Source organism: Rhinatrema bivittatum, chromosome 2 (genome assembly GCF_901001135.1).
Source record: "Rhinatrema bivittatum chromosome 2, aRhiBiv1.1, whole genome shotgun sequence".
Classification (NCBI taxonomy): domain Eukaryota; kingdom Metazoa; phylum Chordata; class Amphibia; order Gymnophiona; family Rhinatrematidae; genus Rhinatrema; species Rhinatrema bivittatum.
The window spans coordinates 710,184,629-710,205,484 of NC_042616.1; the positions used below are offsets into that span (position 1 = coordinate 710,184,629).

Here is a 20,856-nt window from a genome sequence, read left to right on the forward strand (position 1 = left end):
ACTACTACCAGCTCTACCGAGGACCCTCACTGGTGTACCCCGCTCTGCGGGCCACTACCAGCTCTACCAAGGGCCTCGTCTGCACACCTCGCTCTGCAGACCACTGTCATCTCTACTGAGGACCCCACCAGCATACCCCACTCTGCGGGTCATTACCATTTCTACCGAGGACATTCTTTGGTGTACCCCGCCCCGCGGGCCACTACCAATGCTACAGAGGTACTCCCTCTGGGTATTTCCCATTCCACCGACCCTGTGTCTCTGGGTCTGTGTGACCACCTCTCTGGCACCCCCCGCTCTGCGGGTAGTGCTTCTTTCTCTTTAATAAAGACTCTATATTGCTTCTGTGTCTGACCTCAGCTGAGACCTAGCCTCCCGACAGGCTCACGGGACTCCTCCCTGTGGGCGGTACCACCTATCACTTCGGCCCAGGGTTAACGTATCAATTGATCTAACAGAATCCTGGGTTTAAAAAAGGTTTGGATACGTTTTTGGAGAAGTCCATTAACTGCTATTAATCAAGTTGACTTAGGAAATAATCCCCGCTATTACTAGCATGGGATGTACTTAGTGTTTGGGTATTTGCCAGGTACTTGTAGCCTGGATTGGCCACTATTGAAAACAGGATGCTGGGCTTGATGGACCCTTGGTCTGACCCAGTATGGCAATTTCTTATGTTTTTATGTTCTTATGTTCTCTGTACAGGACAGGCGACAAACCAGCCTCAGATTGCCTTGCCCGGCTTTGGGACGAAAATCTTCTGTACCCATATCCTCCAGCTCCACTGATAGTGAAGACTTTTTTGAAGCTTCATGAGGACAAGGGGACTATGATCCTCATAGCTCCTTATTGGCCAAGACAGGTTTGGTTTCTACTCCTGCAGGAGTTATCCATCCGGAAACCGATCAATCTGGGGACTTCCCCAGATCTCATCACACAGGATCGAGGCAGGTTGCAACATCCCAGCCTCCAGACCCTGTCGCTCATAGCCTGGATGTTGAGAAGTTAATTATTGCAACAACTCAATCTCTCGGAAAATGTGTCTCGGGTGCTGGTGGCTTCTAGAAAGCCTTCCACTAGAAAGTCCTATGGACTGAAATAGAGGAGGTTTTCCAGGTAGTGTGAGCAGAAAGTCCTAGATCCTTTCTTTGCTCCACACAGAAACTGCTTGTCTACTTTCTATACCTATCGGAAGCTGGCTTGAAGACCAACTTGTTAGAGTTCATATGAGTGCGATTGGTGTATACCATCATGGTGTAGATGGTATGCCCATCTCTGTACAGCCTATAGTCGTACATTTCATGAGGGGCCTGCTTCAGTTGAAGCCTCCCCTACGGCCTCCCACTGTATCTTGGACCTAATTGTGGTGAAAGCTCAGCTGAGTAAAGCTCCCTTTGAGCCACTACACTCCTGTGACATGAAGTACTTGCCTTGGTCACTTCAGCATGCAGGGTCAGCGAACTCCAGGCCTTAGTGACTTATCCACCTTACATAAAGTTTTTCCTTGATAAATTCCTGCCTAAGGTGGTGATGGACTTCCATCTTAACCAGTCCATCAGCCTGCCAACATTATTTACCAGGCCCCATTCGCACCAAGGTGAAGAAGCCCTGCACAGTTTGGACTGCAGAAGAGCCTTAGTCTTCTATCTTGGGCGGACAGAAGCCCACAGACAGTCCACCCAACTTTTTGTTTCTTACGATAGAAGTAATTCAGGCATCACTGTTGCCAAAAAGACACTCTTTAATTGGCTAGCAGACTGCATCTCCTTCTGTTATGCTCAGGTGGGACTGCATCTTGGGAGCCATGTTAAGGCTCATTCTGTTTGAGCCATGACGGTGTCAGTGGCTCACTTGCGAGCAGTTCCTATGGAGGAGATCTGCAGAGCTGTGACATGGAGTTCTCTCCACACATTCACTTCACATTATTGTTTGGATAGGAATGGCCGACGCGACAGTAGATATAGCCAGTCTGTTCTTCAGAACTTGTTTGAGGTGTAGAACCGAACTCTGTTTCCGCATAGAGCCCATTGTTTGTGTTCAGGCTACCCCCTCCACATTACCAACAAAACCAGTTGTTGTGCCCGTTGGTTAATATTTTGGATGTTTTGTTGGTCCCCTTTTCTCTTGGGGGCAGCCTATAGCTAGGGATTCAGCCATGTGTGTGGACTACCATCCTACTTGCCCTCATAGAAAGCAGAGTTGCTTACCTGTAACAGGTGTCCTCTGAGGACAGCAGGATGTTAGTTCTCAGGAAGCTAACCTGCCACCCTGCAGAGTTGGGTTTCCAGTACATAGGGTTCTTCTCCTTTTTTATTTTTATTATTTATTTTTATATTATAAAACTGAAGGGAACTCTGTGTGGCTGCATGCTATAATGCATGCTACGCATGCTCAATGAGGCTCAGTCAAAGTTCTAGAACCTTTGACATAAGTTTACTGTGTCGGGCTCCATCTAATGATGTCATCCATGTGTTAGGACTAATATCTTGCTGTCTTCTGAGAATACTTGTTTTAGGTAAGCAACTCTGCTTTATCTTTCTAAGTGAATGTTAAATGAGAGTCTGTTTTCTACCAATTAAGTTGTCTTTGACTCTGTGCATGAACCCTGTATCTGCTAATGCAGGAGTGTTGAGATAAGATACCAAACTGCTTTATCCAAGAGATGAAGATGCTGGCTGTACATTCGCCCCTGTTTAACTAAGAAGATTCTTAGATTGCGGTCTTTAAGAGAAACAGAGGATATGATGACAGATAAGGCCAATAAGGCCCATTTCTTCAGTCTAGTTTCATTGCTGGTGCAATGCCATAGACTCCTTGTTGATCTCTCACTTTCCTTTCACTTCTTAATAACTAAGGATCCTCTGTGTTTCTCTGTTGCTTTATTGAATTCCGTTACTGTTTCTGCCTGCACCAGCTCCTCTGGAAGGCTGCTCTGTGAATCTACCAGCCTCTCCTTGAAGAAGAATTTTCTGATGTCGCTCCTGAGCCTGTCCCTCTTGCTCGACAGCATTTTTTCTCTGAAAAAGGCTTATTTCAGTTAGATAATGCACAGTTTTGGTTTTGAGAGAACCAGGTAGATGAGAAATAATTTATAGTGTAATGTACAAAACCTCTGTCCTGGACTCTCACCCAATTTCTGCTGTCCTCCACTCCTTCAAAAGAACTTCGCTCCTCCCAATCGGCCCTCCTCTTCTCCCACCAGGCTTATGCAAGACTGACTTACACCATCCTCTGTGTATTCTGCCCAAAACATTGGAATAAAGTGCCAGTATCCCTTCATCTTGATGCTGCTTACCTTACCTTAAAAAAAAAAGTAAAGCCTAGGCTGTACACGCAAGCCTTTCCTTAGCTTTCTTAAACTCACCTCAAAGACTGACAGTGGTGTCCAGACAACAGCAAAGAACTTCCTCTTATCACTTGGCTACTGGAACTTGTTCACTTAACTGTAATCCTTCTACCCCCTGGATCTCCCTTGTTTAGCTGTACTCCCCCTGCACCAGGGGTGAGCCTTTACCAATACACCCATCATAGGGCATATTCCATCCCCTTGCTCCCTACAAATCTAGTAGTGCCTTCTACTAAGATACTTCCTGGCGCCTTTATTTAACCACCTTAATCCCTGTTCAGTCTTCCTCCTCTCAGTATATCCTCCTTGGAAATTCCCATGTATGCTTAGTACCTACACCAGCTTGGTGTAGGTAAAATATCAAATATTTGCAAATAAATACAAGTCTACAGTCTTCCTTTTCTGTTCAAGACCCATTTGTGGACTCTCTACCTGGGTAACATCAAGCTAGGTTGAGAGAACCTTGCCCAAATCTCATCTTGGAGTGAGTTTCCTCACTCCGAAGGCCAGCAAATCTTCACAAGAGACCACTGTTCTGTTCGTAGGTGTCACGTAGAATGTCAAAGTGGTCCCTAACCCCCTACACTCATACCTAAACCCCACCTCGAGTTACTAGGTGGGCCTACCATAGGGATTCAAATACCTGCCTATGGGCCATGATATTATGGCCAGTCTCTCTCTCTCTCTCGTGTCTGGGATCATTAAAAATGGTCCCCCAGTGGTTGAATGCAGGAAATACAACAGGTCTGGCACTTTTCGCAGAATCTGAAATGGTATCGCAATTTGCACTAACTTAGCTCTTCGCACAGGTAATTAGCGCAAATTGCGATAAATACTATATTAGCATAAAACACGTCCCTTTTGCTATCGCATGCGGTACTTACTGCATTTTGATAAATCCAGGCCTAAGATTGCACCATAAGAAACGGTGTCCTCTGTCTGATACACTGAAAGGTGCCTATATTATATTTATAATCCTTGGTCCAGGCAGAGTCCAGTCTTATATATATATATATTTTAATATTTTATAATGCAGTTTAAGGTGCACAAACTTTTAGCTTCTTAATAATGAAAGCAAAGAAACAAATAAACTTATATTAAGACTTCAGTAGAGAAATGGGCTTGGTAAATGTCCTTTGAAATGTACAAGACACTGTTGAGCACTGTCTCTTGAATTGTCTGCTGAACCCAAAATACACCCGATGCTGCAGCATTTAAAAATTAATTCTGCTTCAGGGGTTAAGATCGGCACCCGGTGGGTAAGCAGAAAACCAGTGTTCAACAAAACATATATGCCTGGAGCAAAATATAAAATCGGCAAACATTGCTACTTATACACGGGCAGAAAAAACATTAGAAACACTTCTTACATATTGGGGCAGATTTTCAAAGGGTTATCTGCGTAAGATATGCCTGTAACCCCCGAAAAGCTGCCCCTTCCACCCCCTGCACGCGCCGAGCCTATCTTGCATAGGCTCGGCAGCGCGCGCAAGCCCCGGGACGGCATGTCGGGGGCGTGTCGCGGCCGGCGTGTCATCAGGGGCGTTCTGGGGTGGGGCCACAGCTGTGGTTCTGGCCCAGGGGCATTCTGGGGACATGGCCGCAGCCTCCGGACCAGCCCCCGGACCGGAACATGGCACGCCGGCAGCCAGCCCGGTGAGCGCAAGTTACGCCTGCCTTGGGCAGGCGTAACTTTTGAAATAAAGGTAGGGGGGGAATTAGTTAGGGCCGGTGGCGGGTTAGTTAGGAGAAGGAAAGGGAAGGTGGGAGCGCCGGAAAGAAAGTTCCCTCCGAGGCCACTCCGATTTTGGAGTGGCCTCGGAGGGAACGGAGGCAGGCTGTGCGACTCAGCGCGCACAGGCTGCCGATTTTGCGCAGCCTTGCGTGCGCCGACCCTGGATTTTAAAAGATACGCGTGACTACACACACATCTTTTAAAATCCAGCGTACTTTTGTTTGCGCCGGTTGCGCGAACAAAAGTACGCGCACACATAATTTTTAAAAATCTGCCCCATTGTGTAAACTCGGAAATGATGTAAAAAACAGGTCCATGAAAAAATTCTCAAATAAAAATTTACAAGTTTGCTGAAAAATCAGGACATAGTTTCAATGAACAGCACTCACTCCTGTGGTGTGTTTGGTTTTTTTTCAACAGGCTGATTGCTGCTGTCAAGTGCCATTTTAAAGGGACTTTGGCGGGAAATGTGATGTCAATCAAAAACTTATTTGACTAAAAAAATGAGTAAAATCTGAAAAGAAGTCACAACCAAAATCACAATAAATGCCATTCAATTTTTTTTGTTAAGTCTATCTGGAGCCACTGTGTTGAAATAAAAAAAAAAAAATCCAGAACTGCTCACGACTGGTTAAAATTGCATTTATGTCACCCCCCTCTAGGGGGGACTTGAACATGTTCAAGGATGGTCCAGCGTAGATCAGCAAAAGAATGACCCTTTCCGTTTATAAGACAGAGGATACCGTTTCTTATGGTGCAGTCTTAGTGCTTTTTTTTTTTTTTATGAGTTCTCGCCAAGCAAAGTATTTCTATATATGTTTAATCAATTTACATTTCTTATTTGGGTGGAATCACGTCTTTTGCATTTATTTTTTTCACTCTTGTGTGGTTTCTTTCTATATATTGTATTGTTACCATCTGTAAGCCTGGCAGGACTGAGCGGATCCAGATCCCCAATTTAGGAACCACTGCTAACCCAAAAAGGAAAAGTATGCCTGTGAATATTACTGACTTAGTATTTGTTTTCTTTTCCAGGTTGTCTTAGACGGCTATTTAAATAAAATCAGAAACGTAGACTTCAATATATTCCATCCCAGCCTCCAGAAGAAGAACACATTGCTTCCGTTGTATATGTATATTCAGATGTGGAAAAAAACATATTAAAAGATTATTTAATTTCTTATTCTGACTGTAACTTTTTTTTATTTGTTCTGAGCTATTTTATAGGTTGTTCCTTAAACAATGCTCTTTTTTAATGAAATTATTTTGTATTGCTATGCTTTAAAACATATTCTTAAGTAAATCTGCCATGTCCAGAGGGGTAGAGTCGAATAATACTATTTATCTTCACACGAGAAGACTATTAACAATAGCCGATTAAATCAGCAATATTAGCTGGATTATTTCAACTAGCATTCTGCAGTGCCCATCAGTAGTTGTGTTCATTTTTTCTATCTTAAACAAACGAATATAAAATTTTGCCGAGTCCTTTTTAAAATTTTCCATCTTATCTAAAAGTCTATCGTATTTTCCATCTGTTCCACAAAATAGGTTTCAATTCTGAGCAGGTCTGGAAGGTTTACTTATTTATTTACAAGAATTTGTATTCTGCCTATTGCCAGCTCCTGTTCTAAGCGGATTCCAAGAAAACATAAAATATGGTTTCCATATAAACATTACAAACAAACCAGTTAAAATGACAAAAATATTAAAAGCATCGATGCATCCTCATTCATCTGCAGCAAAAGCTTTCCAGAATAAATGAGCTTTAAAAGCTTCCTAAAGGCTTTATAATCCTCAACCTGTCATATTGACAAAGGGAGAACTCTACTATTGAATTTATTTTTTTCAAATCATTCTTTGGAGAACTATGGTACGTTAGTTGTTTGAAATATATCAATTATTATGTGATTGTTTTATCATTTTTTTTAAATTGTAGGGTATAGTATTTTTAAACGATTATGTATGTTCTTATTGTAAATTGCCTAGAGTCTCGCGCATCTGTCGATTCATAAATTTTAGTAAACTGGGTTCTGCCAGGATCTTTAGATCCAGCACTGTTTACTTTTAGGGAAATGGTGTTGAAAGATGTTGAAAATTTTGAAGCTAAAAATTAGAAAGTTTTACCAAATTTGACTTGTGAAGGAAGGCTCTTATTGATATATCTTAAAACATCTGTAGAGTTATTAAAAGAGCAGATAAAGGTGGTGCAATAGTTATTCAAACTAGAATTAATTACATATCTGAAATACATGAACAAATGTCAACTGTTATAGGAGGTTGACTTAAGATCCAACTAAAGGTTTACAAATTCTGATTCTTCAAATTGAACAAGCAGCTTTAAATGAGTGGTATTGATTAATCAAGAGCATTCATTTTTGAATATGATTAATTAGAGCGTATCAACTTTATTCACTCTTCCAAAAATTCATAACACACGTGTTAATCTGCTTGTAAGATTTATTGTCTCTGCAAATGACTCTGTTTTGGGATTGGATTTTTTTTTTTTTTAAACGTTTTGTTTCACAGACCTGATCCTTCATATGAGACCACACATTTTATCAGTTTATTTTTGGAGTTTACAGGAAATTTGGAGGTTGTTTATCTAGTAACCTTGGATGTGAGTTTATTATATATGAGTCTTCTTTAGATGAAGCACGAAATATTATAAAAAAAAAAAGTATTGCATTCAAGGGTTTGTAAGGAATTATTACAGTTACGGATTATCTGACTGATTTAAATCAAATAGCATACGTCTCAGCAGGGCTTAATTTGTGGGGGAGCAACTTGGAATGCAAATTCCACTACTTTTTTCTCAGATTTAAGAGGTGGAGCAGCAGGGAGTGTTCTGCAGAGCCCCTCGCCTTCAGGCAGCCTGCAGGGAAGAAGGGTCGAGAGGGTGAGACTGGAGCAGACAGCCACTGTACTCACCTTTCCTTCCTGTTATCCCTCCCCTCCTCTTCTATAGGGAACAGGAGGAGAAGGGTTTGACACCGTGAGGCAGACATTGCAGAGCAAAAGCACAAGTTTGAAACTTATGTGCAGTAGTGCCAGTTGTCAAGGCCTTGAAAAGCACTACAGCTCACAAGTTTCAAACTCTTTTTTTTTCCCAGGGCTTAATTTCTGACAGACCAACCCAAAATGGCATTCTTGGGTAACCAGCTCGCAAAAACACAATTGTGCTTTGCTTGGCTACCCGAAAGATAAGGAAATCTCATATTAATCAATTGATCTCTTGCTCTTCACTAGGAATTTCATGATCAGGATGGCCTCAATCATTGTTTGCTTTTGTGTTCTGTGTCTGCTGCTCTTTATACTTCTCCCTCATGTGGGTGGAAAGAGGGATATTATAGATTTGTTGTATACAGAACTAGAACCCCAATTAAGGCACTTAATTGCTGCTAGATGCTGACTATAAAAGTGGTCTCGTGCATGGGACTGGAATACCAAGTATGGGCATCTTCCTGACCACATTGTCCAGCTGTTTTCTTTGCTCAATTCCGTTATTTTTCTGCAAATCGAACAATTTTCTCATGGTTCTATATACAGAGACCTTGTACAGGACAGGTTCATAGGCATAATGTGTACAGAGAGACATGGTATACAGAGAGACAACTTGCAGATATTGATACTGCTCACTTTGCTATTATCAGGGCCTATTACATCCTGTGTTGAGCAATCAGTCAGTCAGGCAAGCCTGCTTCCTTCTTTTGTTTGGCACAGTGCCTGAGAGAGATTTCCTCTTGTACTAGCTATAATAGATATGCTTTTCTGCAATCCTTTCAAAGCATTACATTCCCTATATAGGAACACCCTAAGAATGTGAAACTTGTGACTTTCATCCACACCTGCCTCATATCTATGGAATTTACTAACAAAATAGATTTCGTTTTTAACTGATTTTATAGGATTTAGATGATTTATAAATACCAAAATCTATAACAGGGAGGACAGCCAGGAAGGAGTGGAAAACATGAGGAGGAATCTAGCGAAGATCAAGGAATGGTCTAAGGTCTGGCAGCTAAGATTTAATGCTAAAAAATGCAGAGTAATGCATTTTGGATGCAAAAACCCAAGAGAAAGGTACAATATTGGAGGTGAAATTTTAAGCACAAAAGAAACACTGGATCTTGGGGTAACTGTATCTGACAATCCTAAGGTGGCCTAACAGGTGGATAAAGTGACGGTAAAAGTCATAAAGATGCTTGGCTGCATAGGGAGAGGAATGGTCAGCAGAAAAAGGGAGGTGATGTTGCCCCTGTATAAGTCCCTGGTGCGACCTCACTTGGAATACTGTGTACAATTCTGGAAACTGCACCTTCAAAAGGATATAAACAGAAGGGAGTCGCTCCAGATGGTGGCTAGTAAAATGGTCAGTGGTATTCATTTTAAAGTGATGAGGATAGACTTAAAGATCTAAACATAAGAACATAAGAAAATGCCATACTGGGTCAGACCAAGGGTCCATCAAGCCCAGCATCCTGTTTCCAACAGTGGCCAATCCAGGCCATAAGAACCTGGCAAGTACCCAAAAACTAAGTCTATTCCATGTTACCATTGCTAATGGCAGTGGCTATTCTCTAAGAGAACTTAATAGCAGGTAATGGACTTCTCCTCCAAGAACTTATCCAATCCTTTTTTAAACACAGCTATACTAACTGCACTAACCACATCCTCTGGCAACAAATTCCAGAGTTTAATTGTGCGTTGAGTAAAAAAGAACTTTCTCCGATTAGTTTTAAATGTGCCCCATGCTAACTTCATGGAGTGCCCCCTAGTCTTTCTACTATCCGAAAGAGTAAATAACCGATTCACATCTACCTGTTCTAGACCTCTCATATTTTTAAACATCTCTATCATATCCCCCCTCAGCCGTCTCTTCTCCAAGCTGAAAAGTCCTAACCTTGTTAGTCTTTGCTCATAGGGGAGCTGTCCTATTCCCCTTATCATTTTGGTAGCCCTTCTCTGTACGTTCTCCATCGCAATTATATCTTTTTTGAGATGCGGCGACCAGAATTGTACACAATATTCAAGGTGCGGTCGCACCATGGAGCGATACAGAGGCATTATGACATTTTCCGTTTTATTCACCATTCCCTTTCTAATAATTCCCAACATTCTGTTTGCTTTTTTGACTGCCGCAGCACACTGAACTGACAATTTCAATGTGTTATCCACTATGACGCCTTGATCTCTTTCTTGGGTTGTAGCACCTAATATGGAACCCAACATTGTGTAATTATAGCATGGGTTATTTTTCCCTATATGCATCACCTTGCACTTATTCACATTAAATTTCATCTGCCATTTGGATGCCCAATTTTCCAGTCTCACAAGGTCTTCCTGCAATTTATCACAATCTGCTTGTGATTTAACTACTCTGAACAATTTTGTGTCATCTGCAAATTTGATTATCTCACTCGTCGTATTTCTTTCCAGATCATTTATAAATATATTGAAAAGTAAGGGTCCCAATACAGATCCCTGAGGCACTCCACTGTCCACTCCCTTCCACTGAGAAAATTGTCCATTTATTCCTACTCTCTGTTTCCTGTCTTTTAGCCAGTTTGCAATCCACGAAAGGACATCGCCACCTATCCCATGACTTTTTACTTTTCCTAGAAGCCATGTATACCCTAGAGGAAAGACAAGATGGGGGAGATATGATAGCACATTCAGATATGTCAAAGGTTTCCATGCACAGGTGGTAAGCCCTTTTCAATGGAAAGGAGGCGCTAGAAAGAGGTCATGAGATGAGGTTGAAAGAGGGTAGACTCAGGAGTAATCTTAGGAAATATTTCTTTACAGAAAGGGTGATGTATGTGTGGAACAGCCTCCCAGTGGAAGTGGTGGAGACAAAAACAGTATCTGAATTCAAGAAAGCATGGGATAAATACAAGGTATCTCTAAGGAAGTGATGAGAATTATAATGCTAAATTAATTGGACAGATGGGCAGACTGGATGGGCCATCCAGTCTTTTTCTGCTGTCATATTTCTATAAAATCTTGGGTTTTTCAGCAGGCATTTCTGGACTAGGTTTCTTGTATAAATTGCTATTGAACAATTATAGTTTTAATACGATTTATGGATGCTGTGGGGCAGATTTTCAAAAGGTAACGTGCGTAACCCTGAAAACCTGCTCTCCTCGCTAGCTCTTCTGCAGGTCACAGGTCGGCCTCCCCAGGGGCAGCTGCGAGCTCCTCCAGGCCTCGGCGTCCCATGGCGGCGGTTGCCGGGCCTTCCACTGTGCACCACGCCTCACACTGGAGTTCGGCGCCCCCTGTGGCGTTGGCCACGCCCCTGCATGCGCGGATGGGCGTTGGCCACACCCCTACGCGTGCGGACCGCCCGGCCTCTTGTAGGGCATGGGGCGGGTCCTAGCTCCGCGGCACGCCCTGATTGAACGTACGATATAAGGAAGTCCCTGCCTGCACTTCCTTGCCTTGGCAATTGGGTCGGTACTATAAGGGTACTTGTTTGCCTCTGCATTCACACAATCTTCCAGCCTTGTTCCAGCATCCTAGTGTTCCAGCATCCTTCTGTTCCAGCGTCTGTCTGTCCTTCTCCCAAGGTAGTATCCTCGGTCTCTCTGGTACTGACTTCAGCCTGCTCCTTGACCATTCTGTTCACTGCCTGGATCCTGACCTCTGCCTGCCTTGTGACCTCATCTGACCTCTGGAACCTGACCCCTGCTTCGTTGACTACTCCTCGGACTGATCCTCGGATTCTGACCCCAGCTGCCATTGATCATGTCTCCTGATTCTGGTTTGTCCCTTGCCTTGTCATCGCCTACGCTGTACTGGTCTCCTTGCTCCTCCAGACCTACAGCTTAGAGTCCGACCGCGCTCCCTTGCTGCTCATGGGCACACCTCTCTGCTATTGCGCCGGGAGACCCTGCGAGGCCTACCTAAGTCCAAGCGGCCCGGGTCCCTATGGGTTGCACTCGGGGGGACCGCAGACTTCCAGTGGTGAAGCTCATCCTAGCCTCTGTCTCCTCCTATGGTCCGCCCCCTGCGGGCAGGTACTTCTTGGTCCCTACCAGGGAACCGTTCTCCACTGCTCCAGGACAAGGGTCCACCTCCAAGCGCAACAGTCAAGATGGTGAGACAGACAGTGAAATGCCAAGAGAAATTAGGGAAGCTAGCCAAATTGGTAGTGCGATAAAAATGGGAGATTTCAATTACCCCAGTGTTGACTGGGTAAATGTATCATCGGGACAGACTAGAGAGATAAAGTTCCTGGATGGAATAAATGACAGTTTTATGGAACAATTAGTTCAGGAACCGACAAGTGAGGGAGCAATTTTAGATCTAATTCTCAGAGGAGCACAGGATTTGGTGAGCAAGGTAACGGTGGTGGGGCCGCTTGGCAATAGTGATCATAGTATGATCAAATTTGAATTAATGACTGGAAGGGGGACAGTAAGCAAATCCATGGCTCTCGTGCTAAATTTTCAAAAGGGAAACTGATAAAATGAGAAAAATAGTTAAAAAAAAAACCTGAAAGGAGCAGCTACAAAGGTAAAAAGTGTGCAAGAGGGTGTGGTCATTGTTAAAAAAAAATACCATCCTAGAAGCACAGTCTAGATGTATTTCACACATTAAGAAAGGTAGAAGGAAGGCAAAATGATTACCGATATGGTTAAAAGGGGAGGTGAAAGAAGCTATTTTAGCCAAAAGATCTTCATTCTGGAAGAAGGATCCAACAGAAGAAAATAGGGTAATGCATAAGCGCTGGCAAGTTAAATGTAAGACATTGATAAGACTGGCTAAGAAAAAATTTGAAAAGAAGTTGACCAGAGAGGCAAGAACTCACAGTAAAAACTTTTTAAAATATATCCGAAGCAGAAAGCCTGTGAGAGAGTCAGTTGGACCGTTAGATGATCGAGGGGTTAAAGGGGACTTAGAGAAGATAAGGCCATCGCGAAAAGATTAAATTATTTCTTTGCTTCAGTGTTTACTGAAGAGGATGTTGGAGAAATACCCATACCAGAGAAGGTTTTCATGGGTAATGATTCAGATGGACTGAACTAAATCACGGTGAACCTAGAAGATGTGGTAGGCCTGATTGACAAACTGAAGAGTAGTAAATCACCTGGACCGGATGGTACCCCAGGGTTCTGAAGGAACTAAAAAATGAAATTTCAGACCTATTAGTAAAAATTTGTAACCTATCATTAAAATCCATTGTACCTGAAGACTGGAGGGTACTAATGTAACTCCAATATTTAAAAAGGGCTCCAGGGGTGATCCGGGAAACTACAGACCAGTTAGCCTGACTTGAGTTCTTCAGCCTTCGCATAGTTAATGCAACTCCAACATTGCTCTCTGCTTCAACGGCAAGGGGAAATGTGGAAAAGAGGAGTTGCATTCAGATAACAATCAATAAGGACTGAACTTCACAATCTGGGTAAACAAATAAGCGTGGGGGTAGCTTGCTTCTTACAGCGGTTACTACCCTAAACTAATTAAGCCTGCTACATCACTTTGAATGTATATACAGCATTGCTCTCTGCTTCTATGGCAGGGGGAAATGTGGAAAACAGGATTTACATTCAGACAATATGCAACAAGGCAGTGATCTGTTCAGTCGGTAAACAAGCATCGGGGTAACTTGATGTGGCGGTTACTACCCTTAACCATTAAGCCTTATGCTCACCTTTGATGCAACTCCAACATTACTCTCTGCATCAATGACAGGGGATGGCAGGAAATTTGAATCAAACAGTTACCAACAAGGGCCCTGAACTTAGTGGTTGATGAAACAAATAAGTATGGGAAAATAAGTGTGGGAGCTTGCTGGGCAGACTAGAGGGGCCGATTGGTCTTTTTCTGCTGTCATTTCTATGTTTCTATGTAAGTGTATTCGATGGGGGGGGGGGGGAAAGGCTGATGTGCACGGAGCAGGAGAGGGACCTTGGGGTGATAGTGTCTAATGATATGAAGTCTGCGAAACAATGCGACAAGGCGATAGCAAAAGCCAGAAGAATGCTGGGCTGCATAGAGAGAGGAATATCGAGTAAGAAAAGGGAAGTGATTATTCCCTTGTACAGGTCCTTTGTGAGGCCTCACCTGGAGTACTGTGTTCGGTTCTGGAGACCGTATCTACAAAGAGACAAAGACAAGATGGAAGCGGTACAGAGAAGGGCGACCAGGAAGGTGGAGGATCTTCATCGGATGACATACGAGGAGAGATTGAAGAATCTAAATATGTACACCCTGGAGGAAAGGAGGAGCAGGGGTGATATGATTCAGGCTTTCAGATACTTAAAAAACTTTAATGATCCAAAGACAACGACAAACCTTTTCCGTCGGGAAAAAAATCAGCAGAACCGGAGGTCACGAGCTGAGGCTCCAGGGAGGAAGACTAAGAACCAATGTCAGGAAGTATTTCTTCACGGAAAGGGTGGTGGATGCCTGGAATGCCCTTCCGGAGGAAGTGGTGAAGTCTAAAACTGTGAAGGACTTCAAAGGGGTGTGGGATAAACACTGTGGATCCATCAAGTCTAGTGGGCGTAAATAAAGAGGAGGCAGCAAAACACTACACGGAGCGGCAGTAGCCACAGAGGCATTCACGGAGCGGGATGCCAGTGGCCAGTAGTTGGGGTTCCACCTTCACAGAGGGCTGCCATCTCCAAAAAAACAAAAACAAGAAACAAACAAAGCAGGGGTGGGTAAGAGTATGGGGCAGGGGTGTGGCCTGCTTGTTGCGGCGGTTGCTACCCCTGATTGAGCTGGATGTTCACTGGGATGCGGATACGGCGCTGCTCTCTGTATGGTGGAGGGGTGGAAGGGAGTTGGGGCCGGAGGGTGCTGGAAGCCAATAGTGATGGGTGGGAGGGAGAAAAAGGGTGGGGGGAAAAATAAATAAATAAATAAATGGATGAACTGCGTGGCTTGCTGGGCAGACTGGATGGGCCGTTTGATCTTCTTCTGCCGTCATTTCTATGTTTCTATATGTTTCTATGTAAGTGCCAGGAAAAATAGTGGAAAGTGTGCTAAATATCAAAATCACAGAACATATAGAAAGATATGGTTTAATGGAACAAAGTCAGCATGGCTTTACCCAAGGCAAATCTTGCCTCACAAATCTGCTTCACTTTTTTACATAAGAACATGCCATACTGGGTCAGACCACAAGGGTCCATCAAGCCCAGCATCCTGTTTCCAACAGTGGCCAATCCAGGCCATAAGAACCTGGCAAGTACCCAAAAACTAAGTCTATTCCATGTTACCGTTGCTAGTAAGAGCGGTGGTTATTATCTAAGTCAACTTAATTAATAGCAGGTAATGGACTTCTCCTCCAAGAACTTATCCAATCCTTTTTTAAACACAGCTATACTAACTGCACTAACCACATCTTCTGGCAACAAATTCCAGAGTTTAATTTTGAAGGAGTTAATAAACATGTAGAAAAAGGTTAACCTGTAGATGCTATGTATTTTGATTTTCAGAAGGCGGTCGCCGGTCGACGAAGTTCCTCATGAGAGACTTCTAGGAAAAGTAAAAAGTCATGGGATAGGCGGTGATGTCCTTTCGTGGATTGCAAACTGGCTAAAAGAGAGGAAACAGAGAGTAGGATTAAATGGACAATTTTCTCAGTGGAAGGGAGTGGGCAGTGGAGTGCCTCAGGGATCTGTATTGGGACCCATACTTTTCAATATATTTATAAATGATCTGGAAAGAAATACGACGAGTGAGGTAATCAAATTTGCAGATGATATATTTACCCAGTCAACACTGGGGTAATTGAAATCTCCCATTTTTACTGCACTATCAATTTGGTTAGCTTCCCTAATTTTTTCTTGGCATTTCATTGTCCGTCTCACCATCTTAACTGTTGCGCTTGGAGGTGAACCCTTATCCTGGAGCAGTGGAGAACGGCTTCCTGGTAGGGACCAGGAAGCACCTGCCCCCAGGGGGCGGACCACAGGAGGAGACAGAGGCTAGGATAAGCTTCACCACTGGAAGCCCGCGGTCCACCCGGGTGCAGCCCATAGGGACCCGGGCTGCTTGAACTTAGGTGGGCCTCAAAGGGTCTCTCGGAGAGATAGTAGAGGGGTGTGCCCACGAGCAGCAAGGGAGCGCGGTCGGACTCTGGGCTGTAGGTCTGGAGGAGCAAGGAGGCCAGTACAGCATAGGCGATGACAAGGCAAGGAACAAACCAGAATCAGGAGACGTGGTCAATAGCAGCCGGGGTCAGAATCCGAGGATCAGTCCGAGGAGTAGTCAACAAAAGAAGCAGCACTGTCTCAGTTATTCCAAATGTGCAAGGGTCAGATTTTCAAAATCTGACTGAATATTTAGAAAATTCCAGTATAGAGATTGTGGGCCGAGCTGTACTTTTTGTTTCTTTTTTTGATGAAGCAGGTGTTTCTAAGATTATGAAGAATTATTTCAAATATATAGATGAATCATATTGTGGTGGTCTCGTACGAGTGTATCCCGACTTAACTTTTCTATGCTGTTGCTTTGATTAGCTTTCTTACAGATGCGATCTGAAAACCTAGCACTAGGGGGTAGCTTTACTTTGCGCTACCCGTGTAAGTGCATCATCAAACTGGTCAGAAATACATACATTTTCTTTTTACCAGACCAGTTACAGGCTTTTTTGGATGGGAGGAGATTTAGTTTTAGGGGTGAGTAATACAGGAGCCAAATTTTGTAATTGTTTCTTTATGTACTCCTCTTTAGAGATGTGAATCGGAACCGGAATCGGTTCCGATTCACATCGTTAATTTTTTTTTTTGTGCGGCCCGATCGCGGTTTTGTTTATCGGCTGCACCCGAGCCGATAAACAAAAAAACCCACCCGACCCTTTAAAACTGTCCCCTTAGCTTCCCCCCATCCTCCCGACCCCTCCCCCCCCCAAAAAAAACTTTTTACAAGTACCTGGTGGTCCAGTGGAAGTCCCGGGAGCGATCTCCCGCTCTCGGGCCGTCGGCTGCCACTAATAAAAATGGCGCCGATGGCCCTATGCCCTTACCATGTGACAGGGTATCCATGCCATTGGCTGGCCCCTGTAACATGGTAGGAGTAATGGACGGCCGGCACCATCTTTAAAAATAGCGTGGGCCATCCAGTGCTCCTACCATGTGACAGGGGCCGGCCAATGGCACGGATACCCTGTCACATGGTAAGGGCAAAGGGCCATCGGCGCCATTTTGATTAGTGGCAGCCGACGGCCCAAGAGCGGGAGATCGCTCCCGGGATTCCCACTGGACCACCAGGTACTTGTAAAACGGTTTGGGGGGGTTTGGGAGGGTGGGCAAATCTAAGGGATCAGTTTTAAAGGGTCGGGGTGGGTTTAGGGATTGTTTTGGTGTGCCGTTTTTCCCGCCCTCCCCCAAAACGATAAGAGAACCCCACGAACAAAATCGTGGGGTTTTCCTATCTGTTTTGGGGAGCCCCTGATTTCTGACAATTTTGAAAATATTGTACGATATTTTCATTCGTCAGAAGCACGATTCACATCCCTACTTCTTTTTATGTTTCCTTTCTCTCCAAGTTTCCTATGTAATAAGAGAAATTTGTGGTAATTTAAATATAAATCCTTTAAGAGATATAAAGGGTTAAATATGTTATAGTTGACTTTACTTTTGACTTGTTTTTTCTGGAATTTCCAATGCAAAAGTTTATTTTGTATATTATTAAAAGATGATAAATTTAAAAAATTAAAAAAAAAATCATTTAGATTAGCAATTTTTTTGTCTGCTTGGGCCCTGACGGATCAACAGCTGCATATCATCTTAAACAAGTAGATGTGAATCAGTTATTTACACTTTCAAATAATAGAAGGACTAGGGGGCATTCCATGAAGTTAGCAAGTAGCACATTTAAGACTAATCGGAGAAAATTCTTTTTCACTCAACACACAATAAAGCTCTGGAATTTGTTGCCAGAGGATGTGGTTAGTGCAGGTAGTGTAGCTGGGTTCAAAAAAGGTTTGGATAAGTTCTTGGAGGAGAAGTCCATTAACAGCTATTAATCAAGTTTACTTAGGGAATAGCCACTGCTATTAATTGCATCAGTAGCATGGGATCTTCTTAGTGTTTGGGTAATTGCTAGGTTCTTGTGGCCTGGTTTGGCCTCTGTTGGAAACAGGATGCTGGGCTTGATGGACCCTTGGTCTGACCCAGCATGGCAAGTTCTTATGTTCTTATCAGCATAGAATTAATAAGTGATTTGATAGTCTCTGAGTTTGCCTGTGGTGGGGTGGTACCATATAAATATTGAACAGCATTAGGGTTAGGATAGATATTGAGAGAAATAGTCATGTTAGTCATTTATAGCAAAAATGACACGAGGCAGTTCCACCTTACAGACTAACCAATTTATTGAGGTATGAGCTTTTGAGGAAACAGTGCACTTCGTCAGACGCATGACGTGAAGTACAGAGGTGGGTAAAATATATGGGGGTGGGGCAGATACAGAACAAAGAGACGGCAAGCAGGGTGTGGAAACAAAGTGATAGCGTTATAGTCCAGACTACTGCCAACTGAGGTACGTGTGAAATACCCAGGAACAATCTGCCACAGGATCATCTCAAAAAAGAAAATAACAAAACACCTCTGGTTGTTACCCAATTGAAACCACTGAAACATATCATCAAGGATTTACACCCCATCCTGGACAATGATACCACCTTCTCACAGGCCATGGGTGGCAAGCCTATCCTGGCCTACTGACAACCCCAACCTTGAATGTTCACCAGCAACCACAAATTGTACAACAATGACACCAACTTAGCAACCAGACCCTGCCAGAAACCCAGATGCCAATTCTATCCACCCATTAACCCAGACAACACCATCACAGGACCCAATAGCATCAAATCCAACATCCAGCAGGGTTCATTCACCTGCTCTTCCAATGTAACATGCTATCACTTGCCAGCAATGTCCCTCTGCTGTCTATATAGGACAAGCAGGTCAATCCCTAAGGAAAAGAATAAATGGACATTAAACCTGACATTAGAAATGGCAACATTCAAAAACCAGTAGGTGAACATTTCAACCTTCCAGGACCTTCTCTATCTGACCTAAAGGTTGCCATACCCCTACAGAGGATCTTCAAAGGAACACTCCAGCATGAAACTACTGAATATGAATTCAACAAAAAACATAACACCATAACCCGAGGTCTGAGCAGAGACAATGGCTGCATGACTCAATACAACTATTTATGAATTTAACTGTTCTCAGATCGTTCTGTCTTTTCACACTTACCTCAGCTGGCAGTAGCCTGGACCAGCTGTTCTCAACCAGTGTGTCGCCAAGCACTGGCAGGTGTGTTGCACACTTCCTGGTATCCTGCAGCTCTTCCCTCCCTCTCCTCCACGCCAGTGAGATGCACACAATTCTTCAATGACACTGCTTCCTTTCCTGCCCAGGCTATCAGCACATTCAAGCCCGGAGGAGAACAGCAACATTGTTCATGGAAGCTGGCAAAAGCAATATGGCCTTTTCATCTTCCTGCCCCTGAAGCCTGGAAGAGGAAGTGATGTTCGGCGAGTGCACAAGAAGAAAAAAGGGCCATGCATGTGCTGCCATCATTGCAGGTTCCCTCCACCTCCCGCAATTGTGGGAGCATTTCTGTCTCCTTTCTGAGACAGTCCTTCACTGCCGCAGACCCATGAAATCCCTGCGGCTGCATTCTCAGCTGACTGCCCCTTTGCTCTGCACCACAATGATCGCAGCACAGGAAAACAACTGAGTGCTGTCTTCTTACCACTGTAGAGCTGGGGAGAGTCACTCCTGCTTCAGTTCCCAGCCTGTCACGACGCTTCTTTAATAGCAGCACACCCGCTGCCCTTTTCAGTCACCCAGTGCAGATCCAGGATGCATTTACTGTAGTGCCATGTGTGCTGGGGGGGGGAGGGGATGAGTGAGTGAGAGAGACAGACAGAGTGAGCCAGCATGTGTGTAAGTGTGTGACAGACTATGTGTGTAACTAAGAGAAGTATGTATGAGAGAGAGAGACCAGTCAGGGAGATGACTGGTGTGTGTGAGAGAAAGAGAGACCAGTCAGGGAGATGACTGGTGTGTGTGTGAGAAAGCTTGCACCTCTAGGTACTTGATCCTTCTGGCTCTCTTTGGGTAGTGCAGAATAGTCAGTTGGTACTGATACTGTACTTCTATTAGCAATACCGTTCTCGTGTAAGAGAGTCTGCTTACTGGATAGTTCCTGTCCACAAGAGCTGCGAGCTCCAAAAACTAAGTATAGGATATTACTGCCTGATATCTTTGGAATATAGCCAAAGGTTCTGTGTGTTTGTATTGTGAGGGTGTCTTAGAGGATTGCTCGGGCTGCTGCACTGAAGGGCAGGTACTGTGAAATATTGATATTAATTCTTAGCAGTGTGATAAAAGTATTTAAAAATTAAAAAATAATATATATATATATATATATATATATAAGTATTCAGGATCCTACAAAACTCCTATAGCTCCATGTAAGCTAAAATTAGAGTAGCTAATACCAATTGTTTAATTCCCTTCCACCCTTCCACCCTACCCATCTACCCACCCACCCCATGGTTGGTTCTTCTAATATAGTCTGACAGGAATAATTTGGTAATTCTTTAGGTGTTCTTTATAAAATTAAATGAGCAAAATGTGTACTATCCGATATAACAATTGTGAAGCCTTTATCTTGAGGCAAATCATCTAGAAATTTAGGGCTTACCCTATTTGTTCAGAACTCTCTGCCCTGAAAAAGGAGTTGGCTCACCTTAAGGCTGAATTCAGGAATCGTTTCCCCATTAGTACAGAAA

At 43.6% G+C, this 20,856-nt stretch overlaps 1 protein-coding gene across 2 annotated transcripts in view; it reads left to right on the top strand.

Annotated features, from left to right (window-relative positions):
- The window catches only part of NDUFAF6 (NADH:ubiquinone oxidoreductase complex assembly factor 6), a 111,251-nt gene extending 104,987 nt beyond the window's left edge, over window positions 1-6,264 (top strand). For both annotated transcript variants that reach the window (XM_029591737.1, XM_029591738.1), the window contains exon 9: window positions 6,117-6,264. In XM_029591737.1, coding sequence (XP_029447597.1) covers window positions 6,117-6,245 — 129 coding nt within the window. In that variant the 3' untranslated portion in view covers window positions 6,246-6,264. The remainder of the gene's footprint in view (window positions 1-6,116) is intronic.
- The last annotated feature ends 14,592 nt before the right edge of the window (window positions 6,265-20,856 follow it).